We start from the raw sequence: 23821 nt of genomic DNA on the forward strand, positions 1-23821 counted from the left end.
TATGTGATTGCACAGTATATTATAAGTAATATTCACTTCTTTGAGGCTGAGGCTGATACTCGGTGGTGTCTTAATTTTTCTACAAGTTCATCAATATTTGGGGGCAGGCTCTGAGCTGGGCAAATCCTCAAAATTGAGTGAGGGTGTTCAGCAGTAAATCGACTTCTGTGTGATGTTTTGTTCAGCTTCATCAAAGAAAATAGTTGTTCACACACGTATGTGCTGCCAAACTTTCGACAACGTTTGAGCAGCCTGGATGCGCAGCGGGACCACTGTGTCGGGGAGGAAACGGGCAAATTGCGCAGCACGCACTGCCGTATCTTTGCAGAAACACTGCAATTGTGTTTCTGCTAATGCTCACGTTTAAAAAGAGTTGCTTTTTTTCGGGGTAAACTTCGTCACAAACGTTAAGTATACAGTTTTTAATGAAATCCCCCTTCCCCCTCCATGTCCATGTTCTTGTTTGCGTGTTTCGTTTCATGATGTCGTCTCAGATTACACTATTTCAATCGCGCCACACTTTCTCCACACAGAAGACACACAGGTTTTCCAGCTACGTCCATGAACATGTTCTTCGACTCTCACCTTGTTTAAAACCCCCGGTTCTCAGTGTCCACCTTCCGTTTTGCCATTTTTGATGGGTATCTGAAAGCTAATGTCACTGTTATGGGAACAACTGCTAGACGAATAAATATTTAAATAAAGCGGCCGACTGCTTGGAGCGTGACTGTTGCATTGTGGGAAATGTAGTTTTGGTGCGTGTAAAAGATCTGCGGGCTCTCGGCTTGCTGCAGTCCGCGGGCCGGTTCTAATAATAAATCAATATCATCCCAGGGGCCACTGAAAACATTCTCGCGGGCCAGATTTCGCCCGCGGGCCGGCACTTTGACATATATGCATTAGATGAAAGATTACATAATATCAAAGACCGAAACACCAGATGGTACCTAACGAACAAATATGCCTCCAAGTTGCTTTGAGGAACATCAAGATGAGATCAAAACAATTTATTAAATACTTTGAGGCGATGCCATGACATCATCCCCATATAATTTACTTTTGGTGCATGATGCCACCTTTGCTCTTCATATAAAAAAAATATATATTGTATAAATGTGGGACAACAAACACCGGCCCAAAACCTCCTATGTAACCATTTGGTAAATGTAATAGATTTTTGTAAATCTACACTATTTGTCAGCCCACGGGTGTGTGTTATTTTGACGAAAGATTGACCAGTCTAAAGGGTTGAAAATGGCTGCTCGCTTTGACGATAGAACAAGCATGTCGTTTTTGGGGGGCTCCTGAAAAGCCACAGTTTTGGAAACTGTCGTGTGGGAAGTCTGCCATTGATTCATAATAGCATCACGCAATTTTTATGAATAGATTTGTTTACAAGCCATTGATAACGCATAAAAGCAGAAGCAGACGTGGGGACAAACCAATAGCATCCATTTGTGCACAAATATGAAATTGACCACATTTGGACACAAAAGGATTCCGTCCGACGGCAACACTATGAAAAACAAATATTTATATCATATAAATATACATAAATTGTCTAAAACATGACTGGGTCAAACCTTTGGTCTGTAAAAGATGGCCGGCACAGACAGCATGGAAACGATGATGAGGATATCGGCGCTGCAGCCCATGTCGCAGGAAACAATTAGCATCTTGGACAATGCCGGGTCGAGGGGAAATTCCACCATCATTCGGCCAGTTGGCGTCAAAGAACCTAAAAGCATGGTAATTAAGTCATACATAAAGAATAATTTAATGTTTAAGGTGAGTTATAAGCTTCTTTTCCATCAAAAGCCTGCTAGCATGAGAAGCCAGCACAAAACGGCACCTTTTTTTTTCTGTCAGCGTACAAGATGGGGGTGAACTACTGACTGTTCCGAATACTCAAGACTAGAAAAAAGGAGCGAGATCAAAAAACTTTGCCAGCTCTGATTTGGATGATTAGGTGACAGAGTCTAAGAAGCTTACACTGAGGGAGAAGCAGAGCAGCCAGTTTGGGGCAGGTAAAACTTAATCAGAGGTAATCTGCTGTTAACACACCATACAAGGAATCATCAAAAGTCCTTCCTTATCCCCAAATCCCTAAATCCCTGCAGTACGGCTCAGGATGAGACAGAGGTGAGGCCCGGCCAGTTGAATCAAGCACTGGATCGGTTACCCGGCAATGACTTGACTGGCCAAATCTGCAACTCGCTCATCAAGACTTGTTTGCAGATGCGGCTTTTATATGAGGGCCATGAATGACGGAGGTCCAAGCAGAAAGATATGATCAAATGCATAGTACAGTTACAGGAATTTAGTTTGAGCTCAAAATGAGGCTGAATGATGACATTTTAGCCTCATGTATGAAGCCTGAGCAGGTCCCCGGTCAGGTTACAGTCACAATAATGGCATTCTGAAAATGTCAAAACGCCCAAATACCTCATGACACCATTTGGAAAAGGAGGGATGAGAATGCAGTCGGATATGAAAAAGGAATATATTTGTTGGAGATAATCTGGAAAGTCACCACTAGATGCCGCTAAATGCTTAAGACGTCAACGCCACGAACCCTAACCCCTCCAAATAAGGAATTTTTAATACCAACTGGAACAATTCATCTCTTTGGCAAGCTGTTTTTCATCTTAATATCAACCGACAGTAATCAAAGGACGGTTTAAATGTGAGACTCAGATATAAGCAAGACTCGAAATGTCAGTGAAACAACCTATTTCACGCACCAGTGTTATCGAGCGCTCCCAGGATCCAAAGCTGGTACATGGAGTTGAGCATGTTGTCTTCGGGTGGCGGGTCCATGAAGTGGAAAAGGAGTAAATCCTGAACACCCAGCGACTTCAACAGCAAGACCACATTGGCCAAGTTGGTCCTCTGAATCTCCGGGATGGTGGTGGTCAGCATCTCATTCTTATAGGCACTCTGAGTATAGAGCCTGGGTGGAAAGGGAGGTTTGAATTATATCATGAATAAGTGCTAATCACATCTCGTCAGTGTCAACAAACAAACTGAATACCTGTAACACTGCCCCGGTCCTGTACGGCCTGCTCTGCCAGCACGCTGGTTCGCATTTGCCTGACTGATGGGATATACTTGTAGAGCATCCATTCCAATGCGAGGATTGAACACCTGTTCAATGGGTGTTAAACAACTTGTCACATCGCCTGTTACGTCAGAGGAGTATTGTAATTACGAGCTGTTGGAAGCGGAGGAATACCTTAAGTTTGCAGTATCCAGCATCCACAACAAACATGATACCATCCACAGTGAGGGAAGTCTCTGCTATGTTTGTAGCAACAATACATTTCCGAACACCGTCTGGGGCCTGAGCGGGCAAAGAAAAGCAATGGGGGTGAGCGTGTTTGAACACTAGTCTCCACTGCACCAATCCAATATAAGGAAAAGTCACTCAACAAACAAAAACATGAAAGAGAAAAATTAAAAGAAACCTTCTGGAAAATTTTGGCCTGTAGGTCCGAGGGCAGCTGGGAGTAAATGGGTAGCACAGCCAGAGCAGGAGCGTTATCCAAATCTTCCAGTCGCTCCACAATCTGATCTGATGTTACCTACAAGAACAAGGATGGACACATTTATCATATAACACAACTTCTGTATGTACCTTGCAGCATTAATGGTGCCTTCACAGATGTGTAAGTTGCCCATGCCATTGGCACTAACACAGCCCCGCAGCATCAGTGATGCTGGCTTTTGAACTTTGTGTCCATACCAGTCTGGGTGGTTCTTTTCCTCTTTGGCCCCAGAGGACACGACGTCCACAATTTCCAAAACCAATTTGAAACGTGGACTCATCAGACCACAGAACATTTTTCCATTTTGCATCCGTCCATTTTAGATGAGATCGGCCCCTGAGAAGCCAGCAGCATTTCTGGGGTGTTGTTGATAAATGGCTTTTGCTTTGCATCGTAGAGCTTTAGGCTGCACTTACGGATGTCGCACTGAAACTGAGCTGTATTTACTGACACTGGTTTTCCGAAGTGTTCCTGAGCACATGTGGTGATTTCCTTTACACTATGATGTCTTTTTTTTTTCTCTCACACAGAAGTGAACCTCGCCCCATCTTTGCTCCTGAATGATTGAGCAATTCGAGGAAGCTCCTTTTGTACCCAATCATGGTACCCACCTGTTCCCAGTCAGTCTGCTCACCTGTGGCATGTTCTAAACAGGTGTTTGATGAGCATTCTTCAACTTTGTCTGTCTTTTTTTCCCACCTGTCTAAGCTTTTTTACAAACATGTTGAGGCCATAAAATTCTACATTATTTGCAAAAACAAAAAACAAACAAAACAAATGCTTTTCAGTTTGAACATTAAATATCTTGTCTTTGTAGTGTATTAAATATATGTATTGTGTTTGTATTTATGTTAGACCAAATGTCCTAACTTCAATGGAATTGGGTTAAAATATAACATGAAACTGAATTAATCCACAATATTCTAATCATCAATTTTTTGGAACTGCACCTTCGTATAGCCGCCTTGTCCCTCACCTCAATATCCTCCTGACCCGGCATGAAGATGAGGATGTCGCCAACCAACCCGCTGAGGTGGATCTGCAGGGCCTGTTTCACTGCTGCCTCTACGTAGTCCTCCTGAGGAGTCTAAACACCACCAAACAAAAATCACAAAAACATGCCAATCGATCATTGCAGTGGTTATAGAACAAGAGACAAAAGTAGACATACCTTGCTAAACAAAATGTCCACTGGAAATGTTCTTCCCGGAATGTTGAATATTGGCACGTTGCCGAAAAACGCTGCAAATTTGTCCGAGTCCATTGTTGCTGAAGTGACAATAAGTTTCAAGTCTGTGCGCCGAGAAACAACCTGGTAGCATCGACAAAAAAAAAAAAAAAAAAGAAAGAAAATGAATCGTGATGTTCATGACGTCTTCATATGTTCCAAACAAAGCAGGCTTGGGACAAGGGAACTAACCTCACGGAGCAAACCAAACAGCACGTCAGTGTTCAAGGAGCGTTCATGAGCTTCGTCCATGATGACAGCGCTGTAGTGGTCCAGGTCGGACTCCCTCAGTGACTCTCTGAGCAGGATACCATCCGTCATGTACTTGATCATCGTTTTCTCACATGTGCAGTCCTCAAAACGAATTGCATAGCCCACCTGCGGGGTACATAAGACTCATTTCTATTCAGATGACATGCTACAACACATCCGTCCTCTTCCACTAGGTGGCAGTGTTCCTTTGCTTATGAAAGGTCAGACACCCTTTTCCAGACAGCTTTTCTCCCCATTTACCCCATTCTGAAAGTGGGTGAGCTCGAGACTATCACAGCTAACACCTCACCATGGACTGGTGGCCTGCTCATTGCAGGGCGCATATAGATAGACGACGACTCATAATCACATTCACACTTATGGACAATTTAACCCAACACGCACTTTGGAACGTGGGAGGAAGTTGGCATATTTAGAAAGCGGGGGGGGGGGTAACATGCAAACACCGCAGCCGAGATTCAAACCCAAAATCACCAGGCTGCCTACAAGTTAAACAGTGCTGACAATTTTTCACCAATTTTGCTGCTGTAGACTGCAAATTTCCCCAGTGTGGGACAAATAAAGGTTATCTTATTTTATCATATTCCTTAATGGACAATATACTGTCCCATTTGTAGTCTTCAAGCTATTCCTTTTGGGCTTACTTACTTATTTACTTTTGGAATCAAGGGCAAGGAAAGGGCATGGCGTATTTGCCTTGCTTATATGGAGTGGAGTGCTAGTTTGGCTTACTTCTTCTCCGAGATTGGTGCCGATCTCCTCGCTGACCCTCTTGGCCACGCTCATGGCGGCTACTCTGCGGGGCTGAGTACAGCCCACCATGCCATAGCTGGTGTAGCCATCCTCATGGAGGTACTGCGTCAGCTGAGTGGTTTTTCCACTGCCTGTTTCGCCAACAACAATCACAATGCTGTTGTCCCTACAGGGGCAGAAAGACATCGCTGACCACAGAACTTCAGTCAAAGAATTTAATCTATGAAGAAAAGTGTCTATAAGTGAATGTGTACCTTATGATGTTAAGAAGCTGCTGCCTCACAGCAAAAATAGGCAAATACTGTCTCTGCTCCAGAATGCTTTTCTTCTTAGCAAACTCACTGCTGGCCTCACTCTTTTCTTTCATGTGATCTGCAAACTTCTGCTCTGCTCTACAGAGCCAAGGGAGAAGGAGACCTCATTGAAATGAATATGAATGGTTCAACAAATGGACACCATGGCTCTGTGAGTGAGACGTGGTCACTGCGTTGTGAAACGCAAAAAAAAAAAAAAAAAAAACTGCCATCAAGACAAACCTGTAGTCTACTTTGCCATCCTCGCCAACCACTTGACCTCCAGAAGCATCATCTTCTTTCTTCTGGATGCCCATGATGTCCCCCAGCTTAGTGCCTGCCAGTTCCCAATGTTTGTGCTGTGCCTGAAAACATATTTACCTATTATGCTATGCAGATTAAACATCTGAACACACACACCTGATAGTCTTGAGTCACAGTACAAAAGTAGATGGGGACACCACGTTATAATAAATGTGTAACCAATGCTATTGTGTTGGTTACACATTCATGCTCCCATTTTTGTGTTAAGGTCTTTGTTAGCAGCCAACCTTTTTGCGTTCTTTCTGCTCACGGTGTTTACGAACGAGCTGACTGCCCTTGCGGGAGATGATGGCCAAGTCGGAGGTGGCGTCTTTCACGGGGATGATGGGTTCTGGCTGCGGTGACAAGGCAAACACACTTAGAAGCCAAAATGTTTAAATATGTAGCTTGTTTCCATTATGTGAAGCTCAGCCAATCGTGTTTTACCTGTTTGGTGAAGACTATTCTTCCATCCAAGAATGGAGGGACCAAATTGTGAACCAGCAAGTGAACCTTTGTAGCATTGTCCTCCTCAAAGTCTTCATCCACCTCCAACCGCTGCACCACCCCGCTTGTCAACATGCGGTTGGTCTCCCATCGCTCGTTGTCCTGTTAACACAGAAACATAGCCCTGTTAGTGAGACAGAACGAAATAAACACACGCTCGGTAAGGTACCTCGTTGATTTGACGTTTCTGGGCGGATATTCGTTTCTGAGTCTGCTTCTGAAGAATCTGCTCTCTCTTCTTGACATATTCATCAGACGTGGAAGTGAAAGGGTTGTGGAACTCATCGTAGCCTTCGTCCATCATGTACCAGTCTCTGTCGGCTTGCTGAAAACAGTGGATGAATTAGAATCGGATACTTTGAGCAATTTACAATGTATATATGTAGAGTTATCGGGAAGGGATGCAACTGATACTGTACGGCTGTACTCATATGCTTAAAAATGCTCTGTTACTACAACGTCAATACCGCTTCACAAGCTCGACTATGACTTCCAGGTATGGGCTGGAAGAAAACACTTCAAGCGATGGTGTGATGATGCATCACTTGAGCTGTCTTACCAAGTTCATTTTAGAACTAAAATGCTTTGTGTGAGAGGTTATAAGTGCAAGGCAAGATGGATCCCAAATCATGCAGATGGATGTTAAAATGGCAGCAATGACAAGTTGTTACTCTCAAAAGTGTTATATTTGAGTGAACCCTATGCCATGTTTTTGAAAAATATGATTTGACAATAATAAAACACACTTTCTCCTCAACCGCAACACAAAATCGCATGATCAAGTACGAGTACATGGTATGGTTGAGTACTCAAATGGAATTACTTGTACTGTTACAAGTGGTATCAGTGCATCCCTAATGAAGAAAACATAGAAAGATATATCAATAAGCCAACCTTTTGATCTTCTTCCCACTGCTCTTTCTCATCTTCATTGTCAAATGAAATTCCAGTCCCACCTTCTTTTTTACCTACAATAATCAAAGGGCGTACGTACTCTAGTAAGGAATCTTTCAAATTAAAAATGGTTTCGAAGACACATTTACCATACTATTGAATTTTCACTCTATTGCGGGTATTGAGGGGGTGGATATTTGTTACCTTTTCCTTGGGATAAACGAGGTGTGGAACCTAAATGCTTTCTGTCATTGGCCCACTCGTTGTACTTGTAGGATGGGGTGGGGAGGGGCGTGTTGTCAGCGTAGCGGCCTCTCACTGACCTGAAATCAGAGCAGATATGACATTTTAAAAGATTTAGGCACTATGTGATAATAACCCTCACCCAAGGGTTGAAAAAAAAACCCAATAAATAATAATCGAGTGTACAACATTTTATACAAACCACTACATGATGCATCATCACGACCACATAATTTCAACATAATAAACGTCTACCTGTCTCTTCTTTCGCTCTCCCGGCCAGAGTCACGACTACGTTCCGAGCGATCTGATTCTTTTGCAGAAGGCGCAGGGGAGGGAGACTCCCACTGGGAATGCCGTGAACTGGCATAGCCACTGTCATCTTCTTCCCAGTTGGAGCGGGAAGGCGTAGAACCATCTGTTTTGAAAAATAAATAATAATAATAATCTTTTAAACTATGTTCTTGTTTTCGGTATGTAGTCCATCATAGGGAGGCTTATAATTGTCATCATTTTATATCGTAAATGGAATTTATATACCAGCCAATGTATCCTCAATTTTGGGAAGGATTATGCAATTTTTCTACTCAGTTAAAATAATATCAGCATTATTGTTGAGGCAAATGTCGAACAGCCCAGTCAGTTTTTTTGTCAATTGCACAAGTGCATCTTTACAGTAATGTATATGGAAAGTCATTTCAGCATTTATAGTATTTGCTATCCTTGAATTCCAGTTTTAGGTCCATCCACTAGTGCGCTCATTGTCCTCACTATTAAGACAACTTTGGCATTCTAGGAGGACAACCACATCTTACTAGAGAGGCAGAAGTGAAACAGTTGACAGCTGTGTGGTACATGTAAATACTAGTGACCTTATAAAATTCTGTTAGGTAGTAGTGTTTCACTAGCACTAGTCAGACACAGTCATTCTACTAGTGCACCCTAGTCAATTTATTAGTGAGCCGAATTGTCTTACTGGTGAGGACAATGAGCGCTTATTACATGCACCTTAAGCTGGACATCAAGGTCAAATGAATGCTCATGTAGCTTTCCATCATCATACATATTTTGTAATATTGCACACATCGAGTGCGAAAAATGAGAAGACGACAAACAAAACCTACCTCTCGGACGTTGTTGTGGCGTTTGCGGTTCATCCCGCCTGCTACCCCGGCTGATGCGATCTGACCAGCCATCTCTCTGTGAGCGCTCACTCCGCTCACTGCGGTGCAAACGCTCTGAGCGGCTGCTGGAGCTGCCCTCTGGTGTATTCCACAAGAAAAAGAAATGTTAGCAGCACAGCTAAAAATTGAGAATCAGCAACAAAAAAAAAAAATTGCAAGATCTCTTTGGAATCACCTTTTTCACTCCGCCGATCTCTGTTCTTATCTTTGTTTCTGTTCCCGTCATCTTTCGAGGAGATGTAGACACCCTGCTCACGTCTGTCTTTTTCTCTCTGCTCGTGTCGGCGACGGAACTCCTCACTGACTCCTCCAGGACTGGAGGGAGTCTCTGAGCCACTGGTACGGTATTTCCTGCTGGCATGTGAAAAGAAAAGGATTACTTAAATAGTCATTTACAGGTTGTACATTTAATGTTCAAAGTTTTCCTTCCTTTGATTATATTGCCCATTTCAATTTGTGCAATTATCACAAGAAGTTTAACAGTGTTTTTTTTTGTTTTGTTTTTTATAAGGTTACAAGTTTCCTCATTTAAATTATGATAGTTCAGTTGATTCTATTTAAGCATCACATGAGACAACTATGGCTCAGATTTAATTAAAACTGTATTTGATTTGCACTTACTTCTCTTTTTTATCCTGTCCATTCTTCTCATCATCTTCATCATCAGAACCAGAATCACTTTTGCTTTCCTCCCAGTCCTTGTATGAGGAAACCCTGGATTTTTTTCTAGCTCCGTCCTCGCCACCAGCTTCACTCAGTTCTTTACTCTCTCGCTCTTTCCTTTTCTGTGCCGCCAGCAGATCCAAGCCCAGCAGAGAGGTGCGCGGGGTCGGTGCCCGGAAAACATGATCTGCAGCCGCGCTCTTCTTCTTGACTATCAGTCCTCCAACTTCGATTTTTGAATTGGTCCCCTCCAATCTATGCATTGAATCATCGTCATCCATTATCTGCGAGGGATAATGAATGGTTTAAGTCTAATACAACCTATGATGAAACGTATTGTGTACTGAGGAGCCGACGTTCAATCATACTGTATATGACATTCTATACCGTTCGTGACAATGAAGTACCATGAAACTTACCAAAGCGTGGCGATCCCCTGCTAGCTGGTTAGCTACCAGCCCTGACAGGGAAAAGCGACAAAATGCTCAAAGCGGGCTGTTTTTTTTTTCTAAAATCAGCAAACCTGCGTGGCTGCTCAAGAAACAATTATTTTGACAACACGTTCATCAACCGAACGTAACTGTTTACAGATAAGTCCGCCGCCATTGCTCGTCCCTCTTCTTCGAATGGAATGTCGTCACACTGAGCAGGTTTAGTACAATGCTGCCCCCACTGTTTTGGTGATGATCGTAGAACCCACCTAAAATGGTGACCAGTGCTTCTTAGTTAAAAAATTCCTTTACCCTCTTTTGAAGGAGCTATATGGCCTTAATTGGGGACAAACAAGCCAATATAATTCTGATCAACGAGTGCACTGATTCTTCTTTCAGCTGGATATGTACATAAATACAATCAATAGAATATTACTTTCTAATTAAAATATAGATTTAGTTGTCATGCAAGAGGATGCTGAGAAACTGAAATCTTAATCTCGCGATCACAGCATGCATGACATCGTTCACTCACAAGACCAGTTTGAATGTAAACAAGCAACTGCATTTTTTCTACAGCCGGTCGTTTGTTCACTGGTGAGTAACACACACATCCAGGGGGCATGGCTCAATTCTGCTATCCCATGAGTCCATTTTCTTTCTTCACTTTATTTGACTTTATCACCAGCTCTTGTCGCTATTCATATCTCTTCTGGAATGCATTCTTCCCCAGAAGGACATTGGCTCGCTCTCTCGGTGCTAGTGGAAGCTCCTGGTGTATGTAGGTAGCATCATAGACAAACGTCATAAGTCCAATAACACCAATGTTCCCCACTCAATAGAATACCACAACCAAAACGTTTCAATGGTGCATCGGCCCTGCATGATGCAAAAATGATGGATAATGTAAAATAAGGGAGAACACGATAGAGCTGTTTTCCTGATTTCGTGAGAGACATGGTTAAAAACGATTCCAGTGTTGAAGATGATTTCTGGCAATTGTCTATTTCTATAATTTGACACCAAAGTTAGCCGCACAAGAACCTCACAGTGTCTCCACCTATTTCTAATCTGTAAATCATTATAAGAATTTCATGACTATCTAGTCGTGCTCTGCTTCATCATGCTTACATAAGCAGCCACATTTTCTTTGTAGTCTTTTGTTTTTAATCATCAATAATTTATTTGTCAATTATTATTTGTGATAATAAATATAAAATAATAAAACATATTTTCTAAAAAAAAAAAAAAGTTAGCCGCACAAGAACCTCACAGTGTCTCCACCTATTTCTAATCTGTAAATCATTATAAGAATTTCATGACTATCTAGTCGTGCTCTGCTTCATCATGCTTACATAAGCAGCCACATTTTCTTTGTAGTCTTTTGTTTTTAATCATCAATAATTTATTTGTCAATTATTATTTGTGATAATAAATATAAAATAATAAAACATATTTTCTAAAAAAAAAACAAAAAAAACAATGCAGATTAATAAATGTTAGGAGGGGGGAAACTCACCTGGGGAAAACTATCAATAAAATGTATTATTATTATTATTAATTTGTATTCTTTCTTTTAGCAGAATGTCAGGTATTCAGACGTTTTGCAATTTTGGGCCGATAAACATCAATTTCAACGTGTTATTGCAGAAGACGCAGGTGACAAAATGAGCTATATATTTCGAATAGATCCACTTTTTCTTATTGTGAATATTATACCACCAAATTACAATAATCGCACACAAATGAAAATCTGGTGCAAATGTCACTGTAAACGCGCATAAAACGTATGCGTTGCAGCAGCGCAATTTTGACAATTTAGGTCATGTGATGTGTCGAGTACTTGAATTTGATTGGCTTTCACTTCGTACGCCACAATTTGATTGGCTAGCTGTGGAGGTTGCGTCTGGTTGCCAAATAACACGGATGTCATTGGTCACGTCTCTTATCTGCTGATGTCCGGGGGCGTTCGGACTTGAGGTGCTTTCAGTGTACGGAATTGCTTTGCAACGAAAGTTTATGTTGTTATCCTTCTACGATATTTAACATTTTCCGTATTAGAAGCGCAATTCAAACGAAGCCGCTGCCTGGCTTTTGAGTCAACCCCTGGTTTTCAGAATCAAAATTGACGAGCCGCTCAGTCGCTACATCTGTTTTTGTTGCAGCCGAACAAAAAATGGGTGAGGAAATTATCGGCAACCCAACAAACGAAGACAGACCTGCTAAAGGTGAAGAAAAATGCAAAAGTCTAAAAGATGATATCAAGTACTACACATTAGAAGATATACAAGTCCATAATATGAGCAATGACACATGGCTCATTATCCACGATAAAGTTTATGACGTCACGAGTTTCCTCGAAGAGGTAAGGCTCAGCTTTGAAAGTTGATGAAAGTATTTTCGTGATACGGCTATGTCTTTTTTATGCGGTTCAGTTTCGCTGCCCTTATTTTTAGCTGTGTGTGTTTTCAATGCACTGCATGCTTGCACTGTAGTTAAGAGGAAATAAATTTCATCTGTGCTGTATGTTGTACATAGAGCATATGTGACGATAAAGCTGACTTGACTTAACTGGATAGTTGCATCGTTACTTTGCGCTTTGCTTCCAGTCTTGTAATTTCGGCCAAAGCTACTTCCTGGAAGTAGCTAAGTATTCTTGCGTCATACACTGACGTGGTAACCTATTGGCGGTTCAAAATGCAAACCGCGCACGCGCAACCTGCACGTTGTGCCCAAACAAGGTTACGTAGTTCGTATTGCAGGTAAAAGTGCAATTTACAACAGTGGACGTGACTGACGCACCGTTTATTACAGTTTGCAACTTGATCTATTAAACAGACGTTTTAATAAACTTTGTAACGTCAATTGACATAAATACTGTACCGATGATTAGTGTATACACGGATTTTTATTTTGTATATACATATGTCTTATTCATCTATTCATATAGTGCCTAGATAAGTGCAGTGATAACGTCGTGCAGCCTGCGTGTTTACATGTCAGTTTCATGAAACATGAAAAGTTGAAATGATAAAGCCACAGATTTGTTTGTCTTATTGTAATCTGATTTATGACTTCAGGTTTATGCCATACCTGTTTGGTAGAATTTTGTAAAGTTGTTGTAGCGAACGCTTAAAAGTCTGCAAGTCAAAGCATTCAGTAATTTAACAATTTAAGTAGATAAACAGGTTTTCATATTAATTGATGTTTCATCTGCTCTTATTTTAGCCAAAGCATGAGAGCCTATGAGACCAAAACATATATTTATCATAAATGTGGTGTTTATTGTAATACAGAATCAGTTATTGCTTGTATGTTTTTAAAAAAAAATAATGTGAAAAGGGCGTTGAAAAAAAAACAATTGCGGTACATCTTAAATCATAATACTGAGAGGGAGAAAAAAAATCACAAGCCCCGAAGTAATGAAATTTTAATTGTACAGCACTTTTCACTGCAAGTGATTCACATAGTTATGGAATATAGTCGTACATGTATATCAATACAATCAAAATAAAAAACAAATCAAGTCTATTTAATCTTACTGCAATGCCTGCCTGAACAAAAGTGTTTTGAAAAATGTCTACCGAAGAGGTAGCGATATTGGATGTCCATTCAAGGCTCTATCACCTTGAGTTTTTGATCTTGTGTGAGGGTCATTATAATAAAAAGGAGACCACGTTGATGAACAGAATGACACCAAATGTCTTCCTTGTTATTTTGAGACTAATAGAGAGAAATGTCAAATTGTGGGCCTATTGCGAGATTTTATTTTTGTTTTGTGTGTAGCATCCAGGAGGTGAGGAAGTGTTGCTGGAGCAGGCCGGTGCAGATGCAACAGAGAGCTTTGAGGATGTGGGTCACTCCACGGATGCCAGAGAGATGCTGCAGCAGTTCTGCATCGGGGAGCTTCACATGGTAAACTACAACTTTTACTAGCTTTGACAGTCAGTGTTTGCTTTCATTCTGTTACCATGCAGAAGAAAATGAATCCTGCCACATCATGCGATGAGTGTACAGGGTAAATGATCGACAGCTCGTTGGTCATGCATTCTCTCTCTGATAGGTTGGTCTTCCTTGAGCATGGTGGATTTAAAAAAAAAAAACATACACAAACACTGAGAACTGCCCTGAGTCCCCTTTTAATGATTGCTTCCTGATCATTTTCATACAACTCTTGGTTCACATTAGATCATACAGTCACGTAAAGTTGTGGCCGTTTTGTGCAGTGGGTCTTGTAATGAGCACATTTTCTGAAGTTGTCTGCCACCAGCGATTTTTAAATGTACCGATTGTCTTTGCAGGATGACAGAAAAAATGAAAAGCCAAAGGTAAGAATAGGAGTCTTGACGGTTTAACTTCAGAGTTACAAAACAAACATAATTTACTCATGTCTTTGTTTTTATTTTCTGTTTGCTTCTGCAGGATGTAAACGTCACTACAGAAGAGTCAAGGTCAGTCATCAAAATTTCTTCTGGACTATAGAATACGTAGATATGCTACACTGTACTAGATATCTAAAGGAAAGTAAAATGGCTGCTGGAAGTGATGTAATGTTGATGACATTATCACCATTGGTGAATGTTCCATATTCTGAAGATGTTGATGTGCTTTCCCCCCCCTCCCCCCTCCGACTTCAGCAACTCCTGGACCACATGGATGATACCAGCCATTGCTGCCACCCTCATTGGCATCTTGTATCGCTTCTACGTGTCCTCTTAAGTGCCGACATTCCCATTTGATCTCATTCTCTTCATCTGGAGGCCTTGAAATGTTTGACCAAAACCACCTCGCAGAGTTTACCCCCTCGAACGGTCTCACAGTAGAGAGGGAGGACGGCAATTGTTCGTCTGCCCTCGAGTCATCGTCCACCAAGTCCAGCAGTCAAGGAGAGACTATTAACCTCACTGCCTCCAGGTTTATTTCATCGCATCTTTTTTGCCTCTCCTTGTCATTTTATTTAACTATGCATCTGTTTGACTAAGTTTGGTCTATGTTGATTTTATTTGGCCGCTTTGAAGAAACAGTCAAAAACTTCACACAGGAGGAAACTGCATCAAGATTTTCAATCTAATCAGGATCATGGCAGACCAAAAATTTGTTTTGTTTTTTTTTAATTCATTTATCTGGAGAGAAAATAATTAATTACTGCTACAGTCCAATGGCATCGATCTGATGTCAGACTTGATTGCATCCATCATGGATCAGTTTAAGCATAACCTAATAAATGGCATTACAGTGCATCAGTTGTTTTCCTATTTCTCCGAAAATAGTGAAATCCATTGCAAATCTATGCTTGTCAAGGAAGAATACAATTAATAAGTAGGGTTTGTCTTATTGTTGTTCTCTTGTCAAACTGGGTATTCCTATAGCACGTCTTACTGACCCGTCCCAAACATTTTTGGTGCATTGTGCTGGCAGCTGCTGAGTAAGTTGCATCGATTTAAATGCCTTCTGTCTGCAAAGGATATGTTAAACACGAAATATGAAAAACATCTGGAAACTGGTTTCTCAGTTTAGTAAAAAAAAAAAATTACCCATTCAGTTGCAAATTGTACAGCGCTGTCTTTTTTTTTCTTTACATTACACAATTGAAACACATTGTCCACCTGTGCAATTGGAAACCCTTTATCTGCCCATGAAGCTGCACTGTTTCAGAAATTTGGGTTATGATTTATTGCTGCTTGCACAGATCATACCAGTTGCAGAAGCAGAAGTTGACGTTTACTATGCTGACAGCTGTTGTGTTTGCTTTGTTTGCCATCTCATGTCATTGAAAACCTGATGAAAATAAATAATACACAAATATATTCAGCACCGTTTAATTCTGTGAGACCGATGTCCCCACAACAGCTTTGAATACGACTGACCGATTGATTGACATTTTCACAGATTGAAATCAACTCATTATCTGATAGAAAATGTCTAAAAACTCCATTACACCCACACACGTGCATAAACAGACGCCTAAGAGGTTTACATATCGTTAGCCTAGTAGCAGAATTGCCCAAGTCATTTTTGAAAACAATGTCACCAAAAAAGAAGATTCCAATTGCCTCAATTCAGTCTGTAGATTTCTGGTCTCTCGGTAGCCTGGTGTATGTAGGTAGCATCATAGACAAACGTCATAAGTCCAATAACACCAATGTTCCCCACTCAATAGAATACCACAACCAAAACGTTTCAATGGTGCATCGGCCCTGCATGATGCAAAAATGATGGATAATGTAAAATAAGGGAGAACACGATAGAGCTGTTTTCCTGATTTCGTGAGAGACATGGTTAAAAACGATTCCAGTGTTGAAGATGATTTCTGGCAATTGTCTATTTCTATAATTTGACACCAAAGTTAGCCGCACAAGAACCTCACAGTGTCTCCACCTATTTCTAATCTGTAAATCATTATAAGAATTTCATGACTATCTAGTCGTGCTCTGCTTCATCATGCTTACATAAGCAGCCACATTTTCTTTGTAGTCTTTTGTTTTTAATCATCAATAATTTATTTGTCAATTATTATTTGTGATAATAAATATAAAATAATAAAACATATTTTCTAAAAAAAAAAACAAAAAAAACAATGCAGATTAATAAATGTTAGGAGGGGGAAACTCACCTGGGGAAAACTATCAATAAAATGTATTATTATTATTATTAATTTGTATTCTTTCTTTTAGCAGAATGTCAGGTATTCAGACGTTTTGCAATTTTGGGCCGATAAACATCAATTTCAACGTGTTATTGCAGAAGACGCAGGTGACAAAATGAGCTATATATTTCGAATAGATCCACTTTTTCTTATTGTGAATATTATACCACCAAATTACAATAATCGCACACAAATGAAAATCTGGTGCAAATGTCACTGTAAACGCGCATAAAACGTATGCGTTGCAGCAGCGCAATTTTGACAATTTAGGTCATGTGATGTGTCGAGTACTTGAATTTGATTGGCTTTCACTTCGTACGCCACAATTTGATTGGCTAGCTGTGGAGGTTGCGTCTGGTTGCCAAATAACACGGATGTCATTGGTCACGTCTCTTATCTGCTGATGTCCGGGGGCGTTCGGACTTGAGGTGCTTTCAGTGTACGGAATTGCTTTGCAACGAAAGTTTATGTTGTTATCCTTCTACGATATTTAACATTTTCCGTATTAGAAGCGCAATTCAAACGAAGCCGCTGCCTGGCTTTTGAGTCAACCCCTGGTTTTCAGAATCAAAATTGACGAGCCGCTCAGTCGCTACATCTGTTTTTGTTGCAGCCGAACAAAAAATGGGTGAGGAAATTATCGGCAACCCAACAAACGAAGACAGACCTGCTAAAGGTGAAGAAAAATGCAAAAGTCTAAAAGATGATATCAAGTACTACACATTAGAAGATATACAAGTCCATAATATGAGCAATGACACATGGCTCATTATCCACGATAAAGTTTATGACGTCACGAGTTTCCTCGAAGAGGTAAGGCTCAGCTTTGAAAGTTGATGAAAGTATTTTCGTGATACGGCTATGTCTTTTTTATGCGGTTCAGTTTCGCTGCCCTTATTTTTAGCTGTGTGTGTTTTCAATGCACTGCATGCTTGCACTGTAGTTAAGAGGAAATAAATTTCATCTGTGCTGTATGTTGTACATAGAGCATATGTGACGATAAAGCTGACTTGACTTAACTGGATAGTTGCATCGTTACTTTGCGCTTTGCTTCCAGTCTTGTAATTTCGGCCAAAGCTACTTCCTGGAAGTAGCTAAGTATTCTTGCGTCATACACTGACGTGGTAACCTATTGGCGGTTCAAAATGCAAACCGCGCACGCGCAACCTGCACGTTGTGCCCAAACAAGGTTACGTAGTTCGTATTGCAGGTAAAAGTGCAATTTACAACAGTGGACGTGACTGACGCACCGTTTATTACAGTTTGCAACTTGATCTATTAAACAGACGTTTTAATAAACTTTGTAACGTCAATTGACATAAATACTGTACCGATGATTAGTGTATACACGGATTTTTATTTTGTATATACATATGTCTTATTCATCTATTCATATAGTGCCTAGATAAGTGCAGTGATAACGTCGTGCAGCCTGCGTGTTTACATGTCAGTTTCATGAAACATGAAAAGTTGAAATGATAAAGCCACAGATTTGTTTGTCTTATTGTAATCTGATTTATGACTTCAGGTTTATGCCATACCTGTTTGGTAGAATTTTGTAAAGTTGTTGTAGCGAACGCTTAAAAGTCTGCAAGTCAAAGCATTCAGTAATTTAACAATTTAAGTAGATAAACAGGTTTTCATATTAATTGATGTTTCATCTGCTCTTATTTTAGCCAAAGCATGAGAGCCTATGAGACCAAAACATATATTTATCATAAATGTGGTGTTTATTGTAATACAGAATCAGTTATTGCTTGTATGTTTTTAAAAAAAAATAATGTGAAAAGGGCGTTGAAAAAAAAACAATTGCGGTACATCTTAAATCATAATACTGAGAGGGAGAAAAAAAATCACAAGCCCCGAAGTAATGAAATTTTAATTGTACAGCACTTTTCACTGCAAGTGATTCACATAGTTATGGAATATAGTCGTACATGTATATCAATACAATCAAAATAAAAAACAAATCAAGTCTATTTAATCTTACTGCAATGCCTGCCTGAACAAAAGTGTTTTGAAAAATGTCTACCGAAGAGGTAGCGATATTGGATGTCCATTCAAGGCTCTATCACCTTGAGTTTTTGATCTTGTGTGAGGGTCATTATAATAAAAAGGAGACCACGTTGATGAACAGAATGACACCAAATGTCTTCCTTGTTATTTTGAGACTAATAGAGAGAAATGTCAAATTGTGGGCCTATTGCGAGATTTTATTTTTGTTTTGTGTGTAGCATCCAGGAGGTGAGGAAGTGTTGCTGGAGCAGGCCGGTGCAGATGCAACAGAGAGCTTTGAGGATGTGGGTCACTCCACGGATGCCAGAGAGATGCTGCAGCAGTTCTGCATCGGGGAGCTTCACATGGTAAACTACAACTTTTACTAGCTTTGACAGTCAGTGTTTGCTTTCATTCTGTTACCATGCAGAAGAAAATGAATCCTGCCACATCATGCGATGAGTGTACAGGGTAAATGATCGACAGCTCGTTGGTCATGCATTCTCTCTCTGATAGGTTGGTCTTCCTTGAGCATGGTGGATTTAAAAAAAAAAACATACACAAACACTGAGAACTGCCCTGAGTCCCCTTTTAATGATTGCTTCCTGATCATTTTCATACAACTCTTGGTTCACATTAGATCATACAGTCACGTAAAGTTGTGGCCGTTTTGTGCAGTGGGTCTTGTAATGAGCACATTTTCTGAAGTTGTCTGCCACCAGCGATTTTTAAATGTACCGATTGTCTTTGCAGGATGACAGAAAAAATGAAAAGCCAAAGGTAAGAATAGGAGTCTTGACGGTTTAACTTCAGAGTTACAAAACAAACATAATTTACTCATGTCTTTGTTTTTATTTTCTGTTTGCTGCTGCAGGATGTAAACGTCACTACAGAAGAGTCAAGGTCAGTCATCAAAATTTCTTCTGGACTATAGAATACGTAGATATGCTACACTGTACTAGATATCTAAAGGAAAGTAAAATGGCTGCTGGAAGTGATGTAATGTTGATGACATTATCACCATTGGTGAATGTTCCATATTCTGAAGATGTTGATGTGCTTTCCCCCCCCTCCCCCCTCCGACTTCAGCAACTCCTGGACCACATGGATGATACCAGCCATTGCTGCCACCCTCATTGGCATCTTGTATCGCTTCTACGTGTCCTCTTAAGTGCCGACATTCCCATTTGATCTCATTCTCTTCATCTGGAGGCCTTGAAATGTTTGACCAAAACCACCTCGCAGAGTTTACCCCCTCGAACGGTCTCACAGTAGAGAGGGAGGACGGCAATTGTTCGTCTGCCCTCGAGTCATCGTCCACCAAGTCCAGCAGTCAAGGAGAGACTATTAACCTCACTGCCTCCAGGTTTATTTCATCGCATCTTTTTTGCCTCTCCTTGTCATTTTATTTAACTATGCATCTGTTTGACTAAGTTTGGTCTATGTTGATTTTATTTGGCCGCTTTGAAGAAACAGTCAAAAACTTCACACAGGAGGAAACTGCATCAAGATTTTCAATCTAATCAGGATCATGGCAGACCAAAAATTTGTTTTGTTTTTTTTTAATTCATTTATCTGGAGAGAAAATAATTAATTACTGCTACAGTCCAATGGCATCGATCTGATGTCAGACTTGATTGCATCCATCATGGATCAGTTTAAGCATAACCTAATAAATGGCATTACAGTGCATCAGTTGTTTTCCTATTTCTCCGAAAATAGTGAAATCCATTGCAAATCTATGCTTGTCAAGGAAGAATACAATTAATAAGTAGGGTTTGTCTTATTGTTGTTCTCTTGTCAAACTGGGTATTCCTATAGCACGTCTTACTGACCCGTCCCAAACATTTTTGGTGCATTGTGCTGGCAGCTGCTGAGTAAGTTGCATCGATTTAAATGCCTTCTGTCTGCAAAGGATATGTTAAACACGAAATATGAAAAACATCTGGAAACTGGTTTCTCAGTTTAGTAAAAAAAAAAAATTACCCATTCAGTTGCAAATTGTACAGCGCTGTCTTTTTTTTTCTTTACATTACACAATTGAAACACATTGTCCACCTGTGCAATTGGAAACCCTTTATCTGCCCATGAAGCTGCACTGTTTCAGAAATTTGGGTTATGATTTATTGCTGCTTGCACAGATCATACCAGTTGCAGAAGCAGAAGTTGACGTTTACTATGCTGACAGCTGTTGTGTTTGCTTTGTTTGCCATCTCATGTCATTGAAAACCTGATGAAAATAAATAATACACAAATATATTCAGCACCGTTTAATTCTGTGAGACCGATGTCCCCACAACAGCTTTGAATACGACTGACCGATTGATTGACATTTTCACAGATTGAAATCAACTCATTATCTGATAGAAAATGTCTAAAAACTCCATTACACCCACACACGTGCATAAACAGACGCCTAAGAGGTTTACATATCGTTAGCCTAGTAGCAGAATTGCCCAAGTCATTTTTGAAAACAATGTCACCAAAAAAGAAGATTCCAATTGCCTCAATTCAGTCTGTAGATTTCTGGTCTCTCGGTAGCAGTGAATTTTCACAGACACAATGAAAAAGAAAGAATTTTGTCATTTTTTTGTTTGTTTGTTCCCCCCTAATTGTTATTGTGACGTGTAAGTCGAAATAGGTCAATCATCCATCCTCATTCGACCGAAATAGCACCCAAAGTGACATCAAGGCAAATCGTCACTCATCGATCCTATAATTCGACTTAAGTAGCAATAAATGTCATGGAGGCCAGTCATCAAACGTCAATCGAAATTTGATGGGTCTATGGGTGGGGGGGGGGCATGACCGGTCAAAGATGCGTACATCGTTACTGTCTAGAGGTCAAAATGGCACCCATCCATCTAATTTTGATATATGTCGCCGATTCTCTCTTCAATAAAGATATCAAAATGAAGACTAAGACAGATGAAGAATCCAGATTCAGGGGTAACTAGCTCTAAACCTGACTGATTATTCATTAATTAATTAGGGGGCAAAACTCTTTTGTTACTTTGGTCCATAAACCTTAGAATACATACATCTGATGCATGACGAGTATTGTTATTATTACATACAAACCAGTGAGCTTGTATTGCCATATTCACTCTGAACACAAGGGGGCACTATCAGCTCAATGTGTTGAGCTTCTCAATAAATAAACTGAACATGTTCGTCAAACCCACTCAAATGGAAACAGCAGGTACAATCAGTGGGCACATAATACACGCAGGCCCTCACACGCGGTTTAAATGATGTTACACCCTGAAGAAGAGCAGTAATTGGCACTTATTTTTTTCCTTTTTTATTATTTTTACTGACCGTCTGTAGTGAGATGACAGCACCTGTGTTATTGAAAAACAACGCAATGAACACACACACACACACACACACACACACACACACGTTTTAATTGTTTCACATTTAGTGTCTAATTTGTGCTCATTACTTTCATCCATGTCAGCAGGGATGACTGTCCAAGTGACCAGAATGATGCCTCCCTGTCAGAGAGCACCTGTGGGAGACTATGAAGCTCTCATCTGAACACGAGAGCCTGTCAATTATTGCAACGAGAGGCGAGGCTGCTAATGCACATCTGTCCTGGGAGGCTGGTTGCAGCAAAGATTTCAAATGCTTGGAAAAACACTTAGAGATGGAGGGGTGGGGTGTGATTTTGGAAAGGTCAACTTCACAGGATATACATGCTCACCATGATTAGTTTTTGCGCGGACCGATATGTTAAGCTGATATTTCACATTTGCACTCGAGGACTCGGTAGTTCAAGACACACCCACGTGAAGAGGAGCCTGACAGATCTTCTGTCCACTGAGAAAACCCCCAGGAGTGTTCTAAAAGCTTTGACAGCTGCCTAAAAGCTTCACTAAAACAAGCCACTTTCCCCCTGAAGGACTAGGAGGTCATTTAGGAAAATTCAGAATGCTTTCCTGCCGAGTCACCTTCGGTGTCACCGAAGCTGGAACTTGGCACTCTACAACAACACGAAAAGTGTAGCTCCCTTGACATCAAAGGGTTCAGCAATGCATGCAACAATTCCATTTTCCACCATGACCAGGAGGGAGCAGCTCAAGGACTCAGTCACACTCTGGAGCATCTCAAATAATAATCCAACATTAAGGCGACTTGTATACGATGATCCAATGAAGTCAAATGCCCAGCTGGTTTGTCCATTAGGCAAATGTTCATTATATTAAAACTAGTTTTTACTATTAAGTTTATGTGGAAAATCTAACATATATCGAATCTAAACCAATGCCCACGAATGTTACTTTTATTATTTTTTGTACTTACATGTGGCTAGCTGACCTTTTTTCCTTATCTAATCTCAGAAAAAACAGATCGTATATTTTCCATGTAGTACAACACTTTCCATTCGTATATTTGAAATTGCAATAAAATTGTTTACAATTTTCGATTGGCTGACAGGTTTGTATTCTAAATGAACAATTGTAAAAATTATGCTACTTGACTTCTTAAAGTGCAAACAGCCAGTATAGGCAGAATTTTCAAAACAGCTATTGCAACATATTGTATTGCATTGCCGCATATTTCATTTGATTGAGTGTTTAAGGAAACAGTTTTTCGATGATTGTGGAGAGCACCAACCAGATAAAAAGTTCGAGAATGATAAGCCGCTCCGCATGCACTTTATACCACTGCACAGCTGACTTTCTCATTTTCCTCCACCATTGGTCCTCATTTAAACATCATATATTCTTCTCGGATTATCAAGGGTGTCGGCCTACTGGGACAATTTCAATGCAAGTGGTTTGATTAAACTCTTCAGAATTTTACAGAAATGTAATTACAAGCTCCTGAATTCATCGCTCCGCTCCGGATGGA

The 23821-nt window shown here is 40.4% G+C and overlaps 3 protein-coding genes across 5 annotated transcripts in view; 2 read left to right on the forward strand and 1 right to left on the reverse strand.

Moving 5' to 3' along the window:
- Positions 1-10583, reverse strand: part of dhx38 (DEAH (Asp-Glu-Ala-His) box polypeptide 38) — a 19015-nt gene extending 8432 nt beyond the window's left edge. The window contains exons 1-22 of one of the 3 annotated variants that reach the window (XM_019886911.1): positions 10471-10583; positions 10309-10349; positions 9848-10173; positions 9402-9580; positions 9167-9304; positions 8298-8460; positions 8004-8122; positions 7800-7873; positions 7075-7230; positions 6846-7007; positions 6647-6754; positions 6339-6460; positions 6057-6194; positions 5782-5968; positions 4969-5154; positions 4720-4860; positions 4525-4635; positions 3468-3584; positions 3236-3343; positions 3035-3147; positions 2745-2953; positions 1584-1738 (exon numbers count right to left, since the gene is read on the reverse strand). In XM_019886911.1, the coding sequence (XP_019742470.1) occupies positions 1584-1738; positions 2745-2953; positions 3035-3147; positions 3236-3343; positions 3468-3584; positions 4525-4635; positions 4720-4860; positions 4969-5154; positions 5782-5968; positions 6057-6194; positions 6339-6460; positions 6647-6754; positions 6846-7007; positions 7075-7230; positions 7800-7873; positions 8004-8122; positions 8298-8460; positions 9167-9304; positions 9402-9580; positions 9848-10173; positions 10309-10349; positions 10471-10495 (3078 nt within the window). In that variant the 5' untranslated portion in view covers positions 10496-10583. Of the gene's footprint in view, positions 1-1583; positions 1739-2744; positions 2954-3034; positions 3148-3235; positions 3344-3467; positions 3585-4524; positions 4636-4719; positions 4861-4968; positions 5155-5781; positions 5969-6056; positions 6195-6338; positions 6461-6646; positions 6755-6845; positions 7008-7074; positions 7231-7799; positions 7874-8003; positions 8123-8297; positions 8461-9166; positions 9305-9401; positions 9581-9847; positions 10174-10296; positions 10350-10470 lie in introns of all 3 variants that reach the window. The other 2 variants (XM_019886910.1, XM_019886909.1) reach the window with 2 other exon arrangements.
- A 1657-nt stretch (positions 10584-12240) lies between these two features.
- Positions 12241-16131, forward strand: LOC109526007 (cytochrome b5-like). The gene is made up of 5 exons (XM_019886995.1): positions 12241-12685; positions 14107-14235; positions 14622-14648; positions 14743-14771; positions 14958-16131. Exons 1-5 carry the CDS (start codon positions 12497-12499, stop codon positions 15037-15039), a joined length of 456 nt encoding a protein of 151 aa, XP_019742554.1. The 5' UTR covers positions 12241-12496; the 3' UTR covers positions 15040-16131.
- A 1203-nt stretch (positions 16132-17334) lies between these two features.
- On the forward strand, positions 17335-21224 carry LOC109526003 (cytochrome b5-like). Its single transcript, XM_019886992.1, has 5 exons — positions 17335-17779; positions 19201-19329; positions 19715-19741; positions 19836-19864; positions 20051-21224. The coding sequence occupies exons 1-5, from the start codon at positions 17591-17593 to the stop codon at positions 20130-20132; spliced, it is 456 nt and encodes a 151-aa protein (XP_019742551.1). The 5' UTR covers positions 17335-17590; the 3' UTR covers positions 20133-21224.
- The last annotated feature ends 2597 nt before the right edge of the window (positions 21225-23821 follow it).

Source organism: Hippocampus comes, unplaced genomic scaffold (assembly GCF_001891065.2).
Source record: "Hippocampus comes isolate QL1 unplaced genomic scaffold, H_comes_QL1_v1.1 scaffold261, whole genome shotgun sequence".
NCBI classification, from domain to species: Eukaryota; Metazoa; Chordata; class Actinopteri; order Syngnathiformes; family Syngnathidae; genus Hippocampus; species Hippocampus comes.